The sequence below is a fragment of the Chamaea fasciata genome, unplaced genomic scaffold, assembly GCF_029207755.1.
Source record: "Chamaea fasciata isolate MVZ Bird 193981 ecotype frontalis unplaced genomic scaffold, bChaFas1.0.hap1 SCAF_1, whole genome shotgun sequence".
Classification (NCBI taxonomy): Eukaryota; Metazoa; Chordata; class Aves; order Passeriformes; family Sylviidae; genus Chamaea; species Chamaea fasciata.
The window spans coordinates 126,057,924-126,078,968 of NW_027094086.1; the positions used below are offsets into that span (position 1 = coordinate 126,057,924).

Consider the following 21,045-nt stretch of genomic DNA (forward strand, 5'->3'; position numbering starts at 1 on the left):
TGTTATGGTAAGAAAACTCTGAAGACAGAAAGCACAGCATTTTAACAACCAGGCCAGTGCTCTGTTCAGAAATTAAATAAGGTTATTTCAACCATTGTTTTGGTTAATTTTTCCGCATTGTCTCTTTTCAGATGATCTATTTTTTTTCTGGAAAAAATAAATTCTAGGGTCTTATCAAACTGAAAACATTGAGATATGATGGTAGATCAGTTCATTTTACTATAACACAGCTTTTCTGTTGCGGATTTATTTATGCATATTTACTTGAGCTTGCTGGGTATTAGAGCCAATATCTAAGCAGTCTACTTAAACATACCATGTTCACCTCAATTTGGAGAAAATAGGTCAAATTCTGGCATATACTGTGACTTCATTAAATTAGAATTCTGTCTTTCTGCTGCCAACAGTTTGATGTCAAATTTAACTTGAAAATATTTAGGGTCCATCATCTCTGCTAATATATTCAACCCTGTGTTAGTGCCTTAATGAATGGAAAACAGAAGGTAGAAGCTAGAGCAGGGTAAGAATAACCCACCCTGCACATTGGTCTGAATTGATCTTGGAGGTCTTATCTTGGTTTTGCCACAATGGTCTGGTTATTTGTAAAGGGACAAACCTTTGTGGCTTCACTATGAAGAAATGTACTGTCAGCTCTAATGAAAACTACTGCTCTCAGAAATTACATGTAATGACGGAATGCTGTTTTAAAAACACTTCATGTCAGAGTATGAAAATATTGCTTATTTGTGCTGAAAATAATCATATTCCAGATGTGTTATACGCATTCCAGACATTATACTTACTTCTGTGTACTGAAAACAACTGCTTGACAACGTATTTTGTAGATAAGTACGTAGTAAACCTTGCTTCTCTTTCCCCCATGGTGTATCACAGATGGAGTAAATGGGGCTGTAACTCCCCTGGGTTCTTAAAAATGCACTGCCTTAGTTCAGATGCTGTAGCTGCATCATTGCCTTGCTTCTAAAACAGTTGGACTCAGTCTGGCATACTGGATGCAAAGCCCTGCTAGATTAAACTGACAGCTTTGCTTAAAATCTCTTTATGGATTGTTAATCACCAAAACAGAGGCTATTCTGCAAATATTTACTGGGCTGCAAGTGTTCTTATGCCTGGATAATCTGGAAGATTTGAAAGACAGTGGTGAGCAGCTATTTTTAATTGGTGAACAGCTATTCTGAATTAAGAACCACATAAAATACCAAAATAGTAGCTATAACAAGAGTTTTGACTTATCTAATTAAAATTCTTGTATTTCAGCTTATTGTAAGTCTCACCCTGGAGTTCAAGGAAAAAATTTAGTATTTATTCTTAGAATGGTAATTTTTAAATGACAGGAGAGAGGATTGAAGTGAATAAAAGCTTTGTCTAGAAATACTTTGGATGTGTTGAATTTTCTTTTTTTTTTTTTTATGATGTATGTTGAAACACTGAATAGAGTTGGAATTCATGAAAATCTGTCTGCTTCTACATCCGCCTTCCTTCTTTATTTTTACCACAAACTAATATGTAATGGGTGGATCTGTGAAATCTTTTTTAAAGATGATTTTTTTCCTCACTTTTTCTTTTTCTTTTTCTTTTTCTTTTTCTTTTTCTTTTTCTTTTTCTTTTTCTTTTTCTTTTTCTTTTTCTTTTTCTTTTTCTTTTTCTTTTTCTTTTTCTTTTTCTTTTTCTTTTTCTTTTTCTTTTTCTTTTTCTTTTTCTTTTTCTTTTTCTTTTTCTTTTTCTTTTTCTTTTTCTTTTTCTTTTTCTTTTTCTTTTTCTTTTTCTTTTCCTTTTTCCCAGAGGGATTTTCCTCCCCCTTAATTGTGGTTTGGTGTTTTGCTACTTACGTAAGGTGGTGTAATAAAATTTAAGTAAACTATTAATTCAGTTGAGGAGTCTGTTTCCTGTCAAAGGATTTGTTTTTAAATCTTGAGTCTTACTCTTCCCTTTACCTTATGACAAACGCATAGAGGAAATTAATGTTCCAATCTTCTTGGAAAGCACATTTAACTAGAAAGGGAGGACTATATTTAAAGTAGGAAAGGAAAGTGTTAATTGTAATAGGATTTTGAAAAACACAATTACTATACCTATTGTATAAATGAAATTAAACCAAGGAGGTGTCTAAATAGAAGAAATGAAAATTATGACATGTAGTATAAGATACATGTTTTGCTGATACAGCTCATAGGTTGTATAAATACGTTGTGTTATTTTGGTAGTTTCTGAATCCTAGTGCTGGAATGTCTGGAAACTTTATAAAAGATGAAAGTTTAACGTGCACAAAAAAATACACTTCTCCTTTTTATTTTTGAAATTATTAATTTAACTGAAGGATTTTCTATATTCAAAATCCTGCATCACAGCCACAGAAGTCCCAGTTGAAAGCAATCTAATGGCAGAGGTGAGGAAGACAGCAGTTGAGGGATGCTAGAAAGATGAAGGTAGTTCTTATTTCAACCATGTGGCTAAGTGCTTTTTGCTCAAAGGGATGTCAAGTGAATCCTTTAACCCATAAAAATGGAATGCTCTTACAGCCTAGCTCCTCTCTGCCCTTTCAAAGTGTGAAAATTTCTGAATGACTTAATAAATTTTGAAGTATTTTAATTTCCTCAGTTTTCCTTACATGTTTATCAGACTTCCACTATGATTAAGGTAGCGATCTGGAATCAGGCACAAAATAGAAAGACATTATATGAAGGTACTATTAATATAAAACTTTTTGGTAGAGCGGTATCTCCTCTGAAAACAAGGTCCAGCCTCTCTAACACACTGCAGGTTTATCTGTCATCAGCTGGAGAGTGGAAGGCTTCCTGATGCACCTACCATTTCCGTTTCCAGGCCCCCTCCCACTGTGGGGTCTTTTACCACAGCCCACAGTCTTGCCTGCTGCTGAGCCCCTTCAGCTCATTCATTGTCCAACAAGTCAAGGCAGTGCAGCACCCTCAGAACTCTCATTCTTTTGCACTATTTAATGGGGTGGTTAAAACTTACTGTAATGAAGTTATTTTTGTGGCTCTTCTGTTTTGGACAGCACAAGCATAGGTCTTGCACTTTTCCTGTGCTGATTTCCTGATGCACAGTCTGTGCCAGCTCCTGCACATATCAGGACTGGGGTCATTCCAGTAATTGTTTTGGATGGAGAACATAGGAGGAGTCCTCGATAAAGCTAATTTTCAGCAGATTAACCTTTTATTTGCTGGTTCATCTTCTAATTGCATTTTTGTTTACATGACCTGTAATTATGGTACAATAATATAATATACAATATAACTATAAAGTTTACATATTACAAATTACTATGATCTTTACTAAATAACTAAGAGGCAGTGTGATGGAGGCAGACATACTCTTGGAAATTCAAGTTTCCAGATTTCTGTTGATACCAATCTCTCCTGTTTGGGATTTGCAGTTGGAGAGCTATGTTTTTAACAAACTGTCAGTCTGACCAGCTGCGTGTGGTGAACATCTGGAAGCAACTTCTTTCTTAAGTCTTTGCTTTTCTTTTTTAACCTTTGTTAGTGGACTGTCAGGTAAAGTTGGGTTAATACCTAAAGGACTTGTGACTGTAATCTTCAGTAATACTTCGTGTTATTTGTTTTATTACCTCAGTGAACAGAATAGATGAATGTGAGATAAGTCTTGTACCTGTCTGAAGTGGGAGACGTTCCATAAAGATGTTCAATTTACCTCAAAGTGTGTTTTTTGATGTAGTGAAACTGCATCATTCCCCTTTTAAATTAAAGGCACATCTGAGAAGTGCATTTCACAAAACTCAAGGTTTTTTTTCACTGATTTCAAAATTTTAATTTACACCTTAATTTTTATTAATTGAGTGATTTAATTATGTTTATTTTTGTGTTTAAAGTTATAGAATTGAATGATAATGATAAGTATTACTTAGGTACAAATTGCACTTCTGGTACAGTAGTTCACATATTTTAATTTGCTCCAGTATGAATTTATGTGTCTATTAATGTTGTGATTTAGAAACATCCCAAACCATGTGCAGCTTTTAAAAAAGTTTACCACTAAGCTAATATCACTGTTTGGAAAAACAAAGACAAAGATAAGGTATCAATGTACTCTGTCAAACATGTGATCTTAAGCTCCAGTTTCATTTACCATTTCAGAATGGAAATGACATTAGACCCATTACTATTATAGGTTGTATCATTCATCAGTCAGCCACTTGTAACATTTTTTTTTTTCAGGTATCTACAAAAATGAATACTTATTTTCCTTTTTATTTTCTGTTTTGTGGGTTTGTTGTTGTTTTGTTTTAGTGCTAGTTGATTGTTTCAAATATGGAAAAAAAGATTTCATGGGCAGTTTCAAATGGGTAGGAGAGTAGTAGATTGGCCTGAACCTGGAGTGTGGGAAAGTGAACAATGGAGGCATGTTTTCATTAGATTAGAAATATTATTCTTTGGAACTCAAGGTGCAAATTATCCTGTGCCATAATGTTCTTTTCAAATGCACGAGACAAAATTTGCATATCTAAATTGGATCAGCTTGAATGGGTTTCCCTGCTGTCTCATCCCCTCAGCTACAGTCTTTCTGAAATGGCCTGCAGGTGGATCCAAGTAGTAATTTTTAAGTCTATTTTTAAGAGCACCTTTGAAATAATTTTTGTTTTTTAGTTTTATATTGATTTCTTGCAGTGAACATCAGCAAAATTTCTCCTATATCTCATCTGAGTATAATCTACATGATAATTAGAGGTTGAAATTTGACTGTGCTTACACTGGCTTTAAGAATAACAATTCAAACCGGGTCAATCAAATCACAATTGTTTCATATTGTTAAAATAATAACTTTCCCTTTCCCTTCCCTTTCTCTCTCTCTTTTCATTAAAGGAGTAGCATAATGTTTTATTATAAATATGACAAATTTTGCCATCCAAAGGGAGACCCTGCAAACAATCTTCTACAATCTTCTACAATGCTGGGCTTTTCTTCTGTTTTTCAAAGGTAGACTCACTAATACTGTACTGATTCAGATTTCTGTTCTCCCTTTCCATAAGCTGTCACAATTTTGATAATATTACATTAATCAGGATGAAAGCATATATATTATTTTCACCTCTACTAAAACTATTGTATTCTTAACCAGTTTTTATCAGGTATGCGGGGAGACCTCATCATGGTCTGCAGCACTCTCATGAGGGAAAGTGGAGGGCCAGGCACTGATCTCTTCTCTCTGGTGATCAGTGGCAGGACCTGAGGGAATAGCAGGAGGCTGTGTAAGGGGATTCTTAAGCTGGATATTAGAAAAAGATTCTTATCCAAACGGGTGAGCACTGAATCAGGCTCCCCAGGAAAGTGATCACAGCACCAAGCCTGGCAGAGTTCAAGAAGCTTTCAGGCAATGCTCTTATGCACATGGTGTAATTTTTAGGCCAAGAGTTGGACTCGATGCTCCTTGTGGGTCTTTTCAAACTCCAAATATGTTATGATTCTATTATTCTAATTAATTTCATCCAGCTGCTCAAGTTATTTTGTGTTCATTTGGTAGTATGACTTCTTCTGGCATATCAAGGAGAAATAGCAAAAGAAATAATTTAACTTCTGTGGACAATAGGGCTACATCTCAAAGACAATATTTCCTGTAAAATAGTTAGAAGGTTTTAAGGGTAATATTTTTAATGTGTCCCCCTGATGTATGTAAAAAAACCTGTAGCATAGCCTTAGGCTTTGATGGTTTCTATATCAAGCAATAGATGATGTAAAGTGTATGCCAGTTCATCTATGTTTTACTAGCTGTGCATGTATGTTAACTGCCAAATGTCGATGTAAGAATAAGTAATTTTATGGTCCTTGGGCTCCATTAAGTGAGCAAATATAAGCAGAAAAGGGTTTGACGTCAAGAGGGCTTCTCCAAAGCCGCTGTCCAAGGTGCTGAGGGATGGAGTTCGTGTCAGCATTGTGGGACAGTACCTCGTGCGCTCAGAGACTGGCCCAGGTGGGTGAGCTGTGCTTACCTGCCACCATTGTGCTTTTCTCAAGGTTATATTCTGGGTGGATTTGGGGTTTAGAGGCTTTTGGTTTAGGTTTGGCTTTGAAGTTTTTTTCTATCTTTGTTGTTGCTATTGTTTTTCTTTATGTTTTGGTTTTGTTTCTAAACTTCTTGCCTGGTCTATGTAGAATGCCAGAGTGTTACAAAAAAAATCAGATTTGGTTTGGTAGTTTTATGTACAGGTGGCTAAATCTCAACATTATCAACTCTCTCAGTTTATCTACTGGCCCTGGTTCAGGTTGGTGTTTGTTTCTTTATGTAGGAGGTCTGAAGTCTCTATTCAGTTCTCTTTTATGTATTGTTGCAGTTTGTTTCTCTTGTTCTTGGCCAAGTAATTTGAAACTTTATGAGAATAGGCTAGGATTACTGCTGTATCCCATGATGATGATACTCATATATTAGAGAAAAAAAAACCCCAAAAACCAAAAAACAAACAAACAAACAAACAAACCCCCCCCCCCCCCCCCACAAAACCCCACCCTAGTTACCGTTCCTGGATGCAACATTAGCATTGCTTTTTTTTTTTTTTTAAGATCACAGTAACTGTCTTCTCCCATCTGAGTGATATTCAAGGAGGTGTAATTGGCCTAAGTGCCAATGATGATGTCTAACTCATGGAGCCTACACTGTTATACTACCATTGTAAGAGATTAATGATACTATTTTTGCAGAAACACCTTGAATAGCAAGGGAATAAGAGATATTCCAGTGGTTATTCTTGGACTGTAGGATTAGTTCTGTTGCTTTAGGCTTTTAAGGAATACAATAAAGTCTAAATGTCATTTCTGGCATGGGGAACAAAAATTATCACCATCTAGGGAGAAGATTCTGACTTTGTTGTAATGGGGAGAGGAGAAGTTGAACTCTAGACAATAGAGTGCTGTTGTGCTAAATTTTTAGTGGACCAAACAAGGAAGGATGGGCTCTGTGCAGGAAATCTCACTCATGCAAACACAAACATGCGTGTCTTGAAAGTTACCTGACATGTGCCCCACTTAGTCACTGCAGTGACTTGGCACAGCTGAGCTAGGGAGAGGCGAGAAGGCAGTGTTCTCTCTAACTTGTCCCAGAGTCAGGCTTTGGGCAGTGGATTAGTGACACTTCTCTAAATTTGGGCACTCTGCATCTGCAAGCTACTGGGCCTGTGTCTAACCTGTAGTTCTCCACAATCTGTCTGTGTGTGTTTGTGTGTGTTAGCCAGACAGCCACAGACCACCTGTGAAATCAGCCCACAGTGGCATTGGATTGCACCTTTACTGACTTTCAGATGTTATTCTGGCACTTGCTGGTTCATGGCCTGTACTGATGTTCATAACATTTTAACATAATGCACATTTCCAGGTGTCACATCATGGATACCATATTGTAGTTCTGAGAATAGATTGAGTAGAACAATATTTTTGAATATTGTAACTGTTTTACTTCATTTATATACCCACATATGTTGACATAATGTGTTCCCCAAACTATAGGTGTGGTGTTTTGTTTTTATGGGAAATCTTAGGCAATATGCCATCATAGTTTAATAATCTGTAACGAAATTGTAATGAATTGGTAAGTTGTAATGAATTTTCTTTGCTATTGTTACTCTTGTTAATCCTTAGTCTTTTAAATTGAATTTTCTGTTTATAATCCAATGTGTTTCAGTAGAGCAGACATAACACTTGTGCTAAGTGTCATTTCTCATCTTTTAGTTCTTAGCGTTTACCAGCAGATAGAACATGGATTATTAGTTCATTAGGGAAAATCAGAGTACAGAAAAGTTAATTAATAATGAAACAGTTGTTTCTGTGTAAGACAAGAAATACCTTCAAAGTTTTTCAATAATCTTTGTTAAAAAAATGGTGTGTGTGCTTTGCAAAGAACTCATTTGTTCGGTGATAGTGAAGCTAATTATTCTCAGCACACACTAGCTATGTCAAATTGCAAAACAAACATCAGACTCTGTATGTTTGTAGGAATTAAAACACCATCAGTTGAGTTAATGAAGAGCATACAATGAATATGATCTCATTTTTGTAATGCAGTTTAAGTGAAAGCCTTTTAAAGAACTGTTGAAAAAATCATAATTTAGGGGGGAAAGAAACAATAAAGCAAATGTTTGCTATCTGTTTTAATTACTTTCTGCTTAGAGGTATGCATTAGGTTTATTTATTGTTGGATTTCAAATTATTTCTCTTAAATGGTTTAAGAATACAGTGGCTAATGATCCATTCTAAAATCAAATGAATCGAGTCTTCTGTATTCCATTATATAAAGCCAAAGAAAGTAATTTTTGATTGCTTCATTGTGATATCATGTGCAGATCACTACTTGAAATTATAGATTAGCATAAGCATGAGAACCTGAAACAGAATATGAAACACAGAAGAGAAAGGGAATTAGTGCATTTTTTTTTCAAATGCGAATAAAAATGAGAGTGGATTTATGAATTATGTGCCAACCATGAATGTAGTGAAAATTTCATCCTCTGTTAACATTTCAATTATTTTTCTTTCTGTAGAATTCCTTACAAAGAAAGCAATATGAAAATCTCCCTGTAATAGATCTCCTTGAAAATTAGCATTTTAAATGTTTGGTGGAAAGAAGATATTTTGTCCTGACCAATGATACTAGTAATATTCTTCTTGCATTCATGTAAGACGGATTGGAAGATTTTTCTTCCTCCTTTCCGCCAAAAATTCAAGATGTATGATTCTTTCCTGTGTCAAAATTATGTATGCACTTAGAAAACTTAGGATAGAAAGTCAGAAGCCTGAATTCTTAACAGAAGCTGGGAACCTTTATTGTATTTCACCAATCCCTTCAGATATGCAAATTAAGTATTGGGAGGTTAGAGGAAGTCCTATCAAACTGCCGATCTGCAAATCAAGAATAATGTTTCTTAGTGATCACTGCAATCAAATAACTCAATATAATTAAGTTTCATACAAAAAAAAAATCTTGATTCACAAGGTTGGAAATCAAACATTTTGTTGGCTGTCAGTCAACCACTTATTGACAGAGAGGGGATTTGGTGTAGGCATATGCATGTTTAAAGTATTTGACATAATGGAGTTCTTTCCTGAGTTCTGTCATATTACTTTGCTATGGCATCTGTGTAGCTTTCCAGGAGATGAATTTATTGAATTGCACCCTCCTTAAGCTAAGTGAGGGACAATGTGTCTGCCTATTCAGTGAGTTTCAGTATTTTAGATGTATTCAAAGACCATAAGATATTTAACCTCCTTTAGATACAACGACATACAATTATCAGATTTGGGAAAAACTCTACATATGTTACAATTTTGCTTATATCTGTAGAAAGAAGAAAGGACTAAAATGATCTGGGGATTTAACATTCAGTTATCCTCCAAGGTTTCCAAAGCAGGTTGCTTATAATGGTTTTCTAACAGCTTTTGGAAGATGCAGAATATATTTCTTGTTTTCTTTATATTTCTTCATGTGAAAATCTGAATTATTTGGTTTTGGAATTCATAAAGAAAAATACTAAATAGTAATATACTAGAAATAGCTTTTGTACGTATTTAAGGATTGAAAATACCTCAGAGTCAGTCTGTCTGATGGAGACATTAATATTTGAGCACATGTAGAAGTGTCTGCAAGAAGTGGGTGGAGGTGGACCTGGTGGTGAGAGTATTTTAGCAACATATTGCAAAAATTGCCATTTTCCTTTCACTGTGTGGGATGTCTCAGAAAAGTAACCTTATGCTTAGGCACTAATATATCAGCCAGACAACTGAAGTTGTGTATTTATATATCGGGGCTAAGAGAATTTAAGCTGACATAAATTGTGTTAGTATCTAATTAACATATTAATTTTATTATGTGTATTTAAATCATTATTATGAAAGCATAATAACTTTTTCCTATTGATACATCTAGGAAACGGGTTTTTATGTGAAGTTTGACTTTTGCTTTATACATGATGTATCTTTTTTTTTTTTTTTTTGTACTGGTAAATCATATCTATTTACCTGAACTCAGGTTGTTGTTTTACCTGAACTCAGCATCATTCAAGCATTTGCCATTGTTTGAATTTCAAAGTCACGCTTCAAATTTTTTATGCTCTTACACACTTTATCTGTGTAAATTAAATTTCCTTGTCCCAGGGAAATCATGCTCTACTCATCTAACTGGCTGGTCACAACTGAACTGCATGCTGATCTAGAGAAAACTGCTTTGCATGTTTCTATAATATTTCAATAATAGTTCAGTCACTCCACACCACTTCTTCCTTCAGTGAGCAGTATATCAAATGAAGCTGTCTTCTATTCTGCAGAGAGTGTCTAGATGCAGCTGTCAGTTGTTTAGACCCAGGTATAGTTTTGAGTCTCACAGGAAAAACCTGTGGAAGTACCAGAGCTCACACTAACAGTTAACTGGAAAACTTTTAATCCAATTTTCAGATACACACATATAATAATGATTGAAGAAAACTCACTATATTGTCTTTTGTCATCCCGGGGGAAAGCTGTGATATTGATTTTGTGAATGTTTTTCCCATCCTGAAAGTGCCACATCATCTTAAGCTTGGTTTGATCCCTTTTAATGGGGCTTTAGTTGTAATGCTAATGCTGATAATTTAGGATACATTTTTCGGCAGCACACGGAATATATTAAATGCATCATGATGTATATGCAGAAAATTCAGTTCTATGTGGTTGTGGTATCAGGTGCACAGGTTTGGCTCCTTGCTTTATTTTGCCATATGAAATGGAGGTGAGGATGGTGCTCAGCAGCAGAGGAACACTGGCAGCACTTAGGAGAATGAGAGGTTTTGTTAACACAGCTCAGCATTTTGCAGTGTGTTTTGAAATGATAATTTGCTTTGATTAATATGCACTTAGAATTTGCTAACTTTGTGGCCTTCCTTATTTAGATTTACTTTTTGCATTGTAGTTTGCTTCAGAGATGACTTTAGTGAGTGACCTATAACTTTCAGTAGTAAGATTGATTAGTAGGAATAGATTTGCCTTCTATATCCCAGTTAAAGCAGCTACCATATAGTGGAAGTATGACAGATGGAACAGACTTCTGAAGTTTCAGATAGTATTGCAGAGGGAAGGCTTTATTTTGGGATACTATCTTTAGGGCTGTAACTTTAATTATAACCAAAATTCTGCAAAGTCTTATTATTAATGATAAAATGGGGGCTTATATAGTTAGCAAATCCCAACTGAACCTTATTTATTAATTTAGAATGGTTTTAATCTCGCCTCAACTTACCCCGTGTCTGAATGGTGAGAGATACATTAATCAGTTTACTGAAGTTACACTCCTCTTGTTTATTGATCTGTTGAAGCCAGCACAAAACCCACAGCTGTACTTTTGGCGAGCTGAATTAGGACTCTTAAGAAGTTGACAAGTTATTAAAAGCTGTTTCCACCTGTATTTTGTTTGTCACTACTACTGAGTCTGTACATTTCTGGAAAACACTGAATGTATTGGTTAAGTTAAAAAAGGCCACACCAATGAAACAGCTCACTAAAGAAATCAGCCTTGTTTAATTTTCTTATTAATTTGTATTACTTGACTAATTTGAGAATTGATAGCAGAATGTTTGAGTGATTTATGGCCTGAAAAAGAAGACCAACGTTTCCCTCCCTGAAAATGGAAATTGGCTTGTCAGACATTTAGATGAAGAATGATCAATCAATAGGATTTTAATAAGGAAAAGGTTTAAAATTGACTGAAGGTGGCTTTTGTTTAAGGTGATTTGGTATGTGCATATTACTAAGTTCTCCCTGGAGAGGATTTTCAAAGGCAATAATGGGCACTGATTTTCTTTGTTTATTTCATTCTCTTTCTGTTCCCTTTTCCAGGGATTTCAGTATTTACGTCTCCATTGTGTCTTTGAAATCTCCCTGCCTGTTCTTCAGGTCCTGTGAATAATTTTACTTATTTACATTTAAAACTATGAGTTTTAACCACTATTTTTCTCCAGTGAGCCTGTTGTCTAGATAAACATTTATTTTCAGCCTAAGTTCATGCTGTACATGGGGGCTAGCTATTCCCAATGATTTTAGGAACACAAATTTGAAAAGTATACACATGCATCGGAGGAACAGAGTTGACTTGGAAAGATCCATTAAAATCCCGTATTTTGGTTACCTCTTGGAAAATCTAGTATAATGGGCCTGGAGTTAAAAACTAAGTGGTAATTATGGTCAGCTGGGTTGGTTTGTTTTCTCCGTTATTGAAGTCCCTATTGGGCTTTCTGAAACTGATGTACCTAAAGTTAGATTAAAAAGGCCTCATTCTGTGTGCAGTCTAATTCACATACCTATACAAACTTTAGACCCATGACTAATGCATTAAAAGAGTAAACAGTGTATAGCACACCCACACAAATACTGCTTGTCGCTACTTCCTTGCAGTTTTCTTCTTTTTTTCTCCAGTTAGGTTTCTTATCCTGATTTCAGCCTGTTTTCTTGGCTCTTCCTATCACTATTTTCCAAGCTTTCTATCCTAGTGACTTAGAGGCCACCATTATGTTCCACTTTTGCACCCGATCTTATTTTGTTTTCCCAAAACAGGGGTTACCAAAAGGTTTTAAGTGAAAAATTCACCATTTTCCTCATGCTTCCCCCCCCCCCCTTTTTTTTTATTAAGGCAGAAAAAATCATGGAGCCAGTTTTGATCTTCTCATCCAGTTCTTATTTTTAGATAGGATCTTCTTCTTGTGGTTGGCATTGAAGCCAATGTAATCTGGGCAGAAAGGACATTGTTTATTCGCAGTTTAAAGCCAGAAAGTAAAATTAGGCAGTTTAATCTGACCTTCTTCAGTTCTTGGACCATTACATTTCACAGTGATATTGATCTATTTAGCCCAGTAGCCCTTGGTTACATTACCAAGTCAAAACTAACATCTTTCTTGAAAGCAAAGACGGTAAATGCACTTTTTCGTCATAGATCTTGATCCAAAGCTGGGTGCCCTCCTTGATAAATTCATTGATTTCTTACTTGAATTCCTCTAGCTTGATCTCCCAGCAAGCAGTTCTAGATATACTTTCTGGCTGCATCTCAGCATGCTTTCCTTACAAAGAATACTTACTTTCTGTGAGTATTTCATGTCAAGGATGTTGATTTTGTTGCTTACATTTTTTTTTAATTGAAAATCCCACCCTATACCAATGAAGGAATGGCTAGGAAAATGTCTACATATGAAATAGATTAAAACCCAAACAAACACCACCCTTCTTCCCCCAGTATAATGAAACAATAAAATGAAAACTTTAAAAAAAGATAAATCAGTCCAAGAATTGCTATCTTACCTCTATAAAAGCAAAGCATTTATAAAATCAGAACTAGATGATGAGATGTTTCTAATCATTCATGTAAGAAGAATCTTCATTATTTTTTCAAAAATAACTTTTTCTTGTAACAATTTTTGTAGTAATCAGGAATCACTGAAGAGTTTATATCTGCATTATTAATATACTCCAGTCACTTTGTACGTGTAATGCTTTCTTATTTCTGTGCAGCTTACTCATATAACTCTTAAAGTTCATAATTTGTTATCCAAATCCATGATCTAAAATAATGAAACAGATTTAACAGCCATCATGACACCTCTAATGTTTGCTAAAACAGTTATTCTGGGAAAACCACAAATGATTGTACAACTTGTGTGAAAGAGGCTGGGTTGGTTTTGTTTGTTTGTTTTAAAAATTGCAAATTTACAAAGAGGATGTGGCACAAAAACAGGGTAAAATCAAGGCCTCTTACCTGTTATGAAAGAAAAAGAGAAATACAAACCAGCATATTATGACATGGTCGAGTGTGACACCTAGAGGCCATGTGTTTGGGATTCCTGAAGAATAATTTCAGCTGCAAGTTTTGCACATGTGGCACGTGTAGTTTTGGATTTAAAGACTGGAGCGCACATATTTTGAAAATCTAACATAATTTTTTTTCCCAGATTTTTCATGTTTAGCATATTTTTGTGGTGTCCCTGACTGGGGTCCCTAGCATTGATATGAAGAAAAATAAGAGACTATTTCTGAATCTGGTAAAGAGTTCTTAGTGCTGTGCAGCAAAGATTAAAAGAGTCCTGTGCAGCTTATTCAATCCTGAAGTACTCAATATCTAACGAAATTCTTGGAGGTCCCATCTGAAAAGAGTTATTACAACACACTTGCAACCTTAGTAGAGTATCTTCATGGAAGTCAGATTCTCACAAAATGCAGAACTAGAATTTTTGGCCAGTGAGTTTGTCAGGGAATGAAGAGAACAAAATCTTCTTTTAACTGTTATGTGTATTATTTAGACCATGGATATTACAAGGAAACATACATGTAAGGGAACACACTTCACCTTCCTTTCTTCTCTAGAAGTTAGGGGTGCAACCATGTCACTATATCCCAAGAAATGGATATATCCTAGGGCATCCTACTCTTACGGCAACGGAACCAGATCAGCATATTACAAATTCAGAATACTTTCCAGAAATATTTAGTACTCTCTTGTCCAGTGGGCATCGGCTATAATAAACTCATTATAACTGTAGAGCTAAATGAATAGGAGATAGGTGACTTCCATTTTTTTTGGCAATATTTATTATTTTCGTATCTGAGAGAGTGTGGAAGGTCTTGGAGAATAATCAAAAATGGCACAGTTCGGATGAAGAGGACTTTGACTTTTCTACACAAGAAATAAAACATTTTTCTCTCTTTAGAATTTGGGCTATTCTAGTACTCATTGTGAAAGTTTTTTTGTACTAGTCTGATCCTCATGCGGCAGAGATGGTTTAGTGGGGTACAGTTATAGAGTTTGTAAAACATCTGTAGATCTACAAAGATGAAACTTCTCTAAAGGTTTCTGGCTTGACCAGTCTTAAATTGAAGGCAGATGAAAGTGATGCTGAACACTGCTCTTTGCTGAGTAATGCTTACTCTAGCGCAAATGTATATTTAGTAGTCTTTGCATGCTCTTAGGTCTTACTGTATGTAGAAATACAACATCAGGATATAAGGTAATATGACCCTGAAGCTTTCATTAATGGATTTTCATGAAGAGAAGGGTGTTAGCATGGGACTGCCTGGTAGCAGAGGAATACTGCCAGCTTGACTCTATATTGAAATATATGTCTTATAACTTCTCTCTCCAAAAAATAAAAGGTATTTCATGCTTCCTTTGTCATCCTCTAACTCTTTAATGCTAGAAAATGTGAGCAAAGTTATTCCAATATTTCATGACTAGCACTTGGTCATTTTTATAAAGGTCTTTGAGGTTAGTCATACTTTTCACAGAAAAATGAAAAGTTGCTAAGTTGTCAGTGATTTGTGTGAGTAGTTTACAGACTTCTTGTAGTTTTTGTGCCTCAAATAAAATAATAGGATTATTTAGTTTGGAAAAGATCTTTAAGATCATGGAGTTCAGCCACTGACCTATCTCTACCAAGTCCACCACTAAACCATATCCCCAAGTGCCACCTCTACGTCTAAATAAATAATTGTATCTCTTGAGGCTTGCGTGTTGGTGCTTTAAGGGACAACCATGACACTATTAAGTTTGTGATATGCATACTAATGTCAATTGTAGTTTATTTCTATGCTTTTTCTAGAGGCTTCTTCTCAGAAATACTTAACCATTTATTTGGAAATGTCTAAGCCATAAACAACTGTTAAATTATGATTGTTGTATTAGAAGATGCGTTGCCAGTGGGCTGGCAATAGTGGTTGGATTCTTAACTGGAGGGAGGTCCCATGTCCACTGTAGCAAATGGGAGAGGGTAATAGGGCATCAGATACACTGGGGTGGAAATGGCTAACAACATTATTCCCAGAGAGGCATGCTGGCAGCAACTGAAACTTAAAATCAGGATAGATTCCATCTTGTTTGAGAAGTCTTAATTCCTGCAGTTAGACTGGTGAGATTTGTGTTGGTATCTGTCTTCAGGCACCAGCCTACTCTTTGGCCTGAGGAATCACTGGCCTTTCCCTGTCCTGATGCACAGATCAGTGCATGTATGGCATAAGAGACTGTGTCCCAAAACCAGATTTTCAGAAATCCTTTTTTTTTTTTTTTTTCCCCAGACATGCAAATACTTTTGCATAATAAACAATCCTTGCATTTTGTCTCTGTGATCTATTTCTGAACAGTTTTAATTCATTATATCTTCTGACCAAAAAAAAAAAAAAAAAAAGGAATTATTCTTTTTTAGTTCATTAATTTCTTGACTGAAAAACTGGAAAACTATAAAAAGTAGTGTGAAAATATTTTATTTTGGTAATCAATATTTTAGTGGTTTTGAAGTATGCAGTCCTATAGTTGCATAAATATAAGAAAATATTTGAGTTTTTGTGTATGTGTGCATACCCTCTCTCGTGGTGTTGCTTTGTTCTGCTGTCAAAACCCACTTTGATTCATTGTGCCAACTACATGGATGATCTGTTCCCTGATGATGTTTCCAGATGATCTGAGTCACGTACAAAATATTCTCAGAGGCTTTCTTTATGCATTCATTAAAAATTCCAGGTGGAATCCATTGTATTTAATAACTCTGAAAAGGATGCCTTTTCCCCTAGTCTCTCCATCAACTTGAGTCTTCCTCTGGTGCATAGCTCTGGCCAAAAAGCCAACATTTTGCTCTTAAATTTTCAAAGGAATATATAAGCTACATATGTTTCAAGTATGCAAGTCAATAGAGCTATTGTCATAGATTTCCTGAAGTTATTAAAACTTCTTTAGACCCTGAGATTCTTGATCCTGTTTTTCATAAATTGTGAAGCTGACTTTTTTTTATTATATAGAATTTTCTCAAGTCACTCTACACAGCCTGTTAAATAATGTGCATGTGATTAACTTAACCACAGATGTAGCTTTAAAATTGATGTAAATCAATGAACTCAGAAAAAACTTTGGTTTATAACAATGTTCTCTCTAGTTCAAAGCAAAGGCTGAAGGGGGAACCATGGTTTCTAAAGTGAATGCACCATGATGTAGAAGTGAATAAAATGTATCTCCTGAAGTGCTTTTAGCTGAGGGTACAAGTTCTGGATCAGGATGCTATAAATTTGTTAAGATCATGGCTTTCTATGTATCCCTTATCAACCTATAATCTCCTGATTGTTGCCTTTTTTTCAACAGCTGAGGAACAGTAATCCACACTTGCTTATCTCTCTTAATCACAGCCTCATGGTGCTATAGCTCCCTGAGCCTTTAATTCCCTCTTAGAGGCGTAACAGAGTGGAAAGTAAACAAAGACGAATTTGCAACCTTCAACATTGCTAATTTGCTCTGATGTCAGAATATTTAAACAGGCAAGGACTTGGGAATTATTTGATCACAACTGATTTTAATCTAATGCATGTGAAAAGGCTGAGTCTGGGAAGGGTGTGCAAAATGACAGGCGTCCCAAGAGAGGTTGATTGAAGGTTTCTTCTTTAAACAACAATAGCTCCATCATTTTTCTACTCTGGGTCCTGTGCTCTTACTGTGTATCTTTGTTTGCATTTTTAATGTAACTTTCTGAGTTTGATATTGGTTTTCTTGAAAATTCCTCATTTGCTTCCCAGTTCGTAGGTGTCAGAAGCCCAATCTTTAGGCTTGTTATAGTGTTGGTTACTGTGTAGTGGGTGGGAGAGATAAAGATCCCCATTTAAAAAGCTTTGTCTCTCTCCACGTTTTGCACCATCTTGACAGCCTAATGTATCCTGTATACTTTCATATGTAAAATGAGTGATGACTTGATCTTCAAATTAATTTAAATTGCACAGTTGACGTTTGTGCATGTATATATGTGTACATACTTGCTGGATAAGAAAGGATGTTATTTTGTGTTATATATTATGTGCACACTTCATCTACCACAGAGGTGGTAGATGGGTTTACACATACATGCACATTATCATGCAAACATATTCATTTGTCCTCATAGCAGGTAGCTATATGCCATTACCTGAAACAGATTTGATTAATATATGCAAGACAAGGTCATGTTTTAAATTTTTTTTCTTTTTTCCTACATTTTCTTCCATTTCCTTCATAAGGTCTTAATTGTCTGTTTAATGCATGTATAATCACTTATTTTTTTATTGTTTACAAAGTGGTTAATGCAGCGTACATAGTATTATCAGGACAAATGTCTGATGCTCTCTTAATTGTTATATATTGTTCTGTTTATATCTCTTCTGGTTGAATGACTTGTGTTTCTGAAGCATGTCTGATGATGATTTCTCCTTTTCTTCTTGGTATGTATCATTCGGGATATTCCAGGGAGAGACGTGTCTGGGAAGCCAGCCTTTTGCAGTCACTCTCTGCACTGAGATTATAGCGCTGGGCTATTTGTGTTTCTCCTCATCCCTGTTTCTCTGTCTCTCACTCTCTCCAGCTGGTGTAAATGACTGCTGCTGCCTCCCAGAGCAAGATAACCTGCTCAGTCAGCTGGAGCCCCCTGCGGACAGCTGTCTCGCTTTTAGCTGATGGAAAACTGCTATAACCGCTGAATGGAAGAGCGTGGAGCAACGACCATACCAGCACGAGGAGCTGCTGCTGCAGCAGCAGCAAGAGCGACCGAGGACTCTATTGTTCCCTGGTGTTAAACAGTTTTTCCTTTTCAACTGCCATGCACAACGGCGGGAGAGAGCTTCCCAGTCCCTTTCTCCCCGTGAAGAAATTCTGAGGAGGGGAGGGTCGTTTGAGGAAGGTTTCGTGGAGGTGCTGCGGGTTTTGGACGCAGCGGCAGGCTGCTGGAGGCATGGGGGTGTGCGACGGGAGCGCTTCCCTGCGCCGTGGTCCGGGGTCTTCTGCCGTGCCCGCTCGGCGCGTGGGAGTTCTCCTGCTTCTGCTGCTGGGAATCTGGGACGCTCGTGCACAGAGTGAATTTCAAACTTCATCAGTGTATTTGTGGAAGACCGGTAAGTCGGGATGCTGTGATAGCACAGCAGCAGTGTGTTGAGTTTTTGTTGTAAGTAACAGCCTTTTTGTGTGCTTTGTGTATGTGGAGGGAGAAAGTTAATCTAAATAACTAATGTTTACTGGCAGGATTATAGGGGAAAAATAGGTCATCTTAGAGGATTCCACCATCCAGGCAAATACTGCAATTAAAAAACTCGTTTTGTGAGTCTGTGGCACTGTTACTGGGATCTCTTATATATTTTCTGTCTTCTGAGGTTTTTCATTTTGTTTTGCAGCTCTGTGTTGTACATAAAGGTCAGAGCATTAGTGCCTGTCCACAATGAGAAGGAGCAATTATTACAATTGGAGTCAGCATTGTTAAAAGTGCTCTAAACAGATTGAATTTTCACAAAGAAAGATGTGATTCAGCACGTCTAATCTTTGTGTCCTGTGCTGACATGTAATATATTCAGTGTGGTAATTGATGGGGAGTTGGGTTTAAATTTAGGTTTGTTCCACGGTATATAGGGCACGTGAAAGCTAATGATGGATTAGGTGAAATAATCCAAGTGATGCCAGATCTCATAACCAAAGAGCCAAAGGCAAATAGGCTATGTGGATTCAGCACCACAGTGGATGGATAATTTCCCCTACTTTGATCCTAATGAGTTACGTGTCTGTTTTAAAGATTGCACAGTCATAACAGTGTTTCAACCTTAACTCTCCATTAAAAATCAGTGGGGAATTTTCCTGTGTCTTTTAATATATTACATTAATTCAGGACTTAAGCAGTGATGAATATGTGCATTTTAGTTGTTTTGATACAGTTTTAGTTCCTATGCAAGTAGAATCAAACTCTTGTTTAGGAAATTTAAAAATTTCTGACTGGGAAATATTTCACGTTGGCTTTGGCAGTTAGCTTCCTTTCGTGTATGTTGCCAGGAATAAAACAATCCAAAAAGTAGTAGATTTGTTTAAAAAGTGGTTTTTCATTAAAGGATAGTACAATCATAAGAGAAATTGCAAATTAATCATTTGCTTGAAAAACAGCTTTGAGAAGACAGTCTCTTTCCTGGATGGAGGGATGCAGCCTTCTGCCACAGAAGCAGATCAATTTACAATTACAGTGATATCCTGAATTTTTTAAGAGGCTCTATCTATCCAGCAGCTCAGAGAGGAGATTAAAAGGAAATTCATTTAAACAAGAAGACAAGCTTTCCAATAACACTAGAAAGAGAAATCTGAAGAGGGGAAAATCCTTTGCAACTTTCACTTCTAACTGCAAGATGAGTTACACAATGACTGTGACCTTTTTTTCCTCTTAAACCATTGACAAATTAAAAACAGTTTACAGTTCCATTACAGATCTGTAAGTGTTCAACACACACTTAAAAAGATATGATATACGTGCACAGGTTTATGCAAAGGCACAGTAATAATATAACATTTTCATAAAGCATTTCACATTTACCCTAAGTTGCACATATACCCATCAGCAGAATTAACTCTCCAGCATTTTATTATGTCTCCATTTAACAGTGTAATGGATTGTATTTTAAAATGTTAAAATAGTAATATAGTTTGAGGATAATAATTCTAGTGAACTACTACTTAAGAACACGTGCAGTCAGTTTGCTATGGACTTAACTCCATTGCTTTGCACATAGTACACGTGCTCTGAAGTCATGTCAGTTCAGCAAGAAGGAAACTGCATTGGCTTTTGTCTTCTCCCCCTTTCTCCCTTCCTGCCAAAGACTGCTCTTAAGAAACTTGTGTGTAGAACAGGTATGATCCAATTACTTTCCCTGATGAGGAGCTAGTTCTTTTCTTCATCTTCCCTTCTGTGACATCTCTCATCTGTTTTGCCCACAATAGGAAATATTGCAGCCATAACATCAGTGATGAGATGGAAACATGATGAAAATCAAGTAATGAAAATCAAGAGTGGCTCTTTTCAGATGATGAATGACAAGATGCAGTGAATAAGACACTGTGTCTGTGTTTGGCTCCGAATTAAATTTTTGCATTCTTTTTCTTTGCTGTGTATTGAATTCTTTTGTTTTCCCCTCTCCAGTTGTGGGAGGATTTAGAAAGTGACCTGGAAGAATTGCTGGTCAGTGGTCTGAAGTGACACGTAGTATGGGATGTACAGAGTTCAGCTAAAGTATCAGAGAGAAAAAC

General features: G+C 36.1%; 1 protein-coding gene across 1 annotated transcript in view; it reads left to right on the top strand.

The window, feature by feature from the left end:
• The window catches only part of THSD7A (thrombospondin type 1 domain containing 7A), a 278,494-nt gene that overhangs the window by 59,182 nt on the left and 198,267 nt on the right, over positions 1 to 21,045 (top strand). The window contains exon 3 of the mRNA XM_066196734.1: positions 18,359 to 18,884. Coding sequence (XP_066052831.1) covers positions 18,725 to 18,884 — 160 coding nt within the window. The 5' untranslated portion in view covers positions 18,359 to 18,724. The remainder of the gene's footprint in view (positions 1 to 18,358; positions 18,885 to 21,045) is intronic.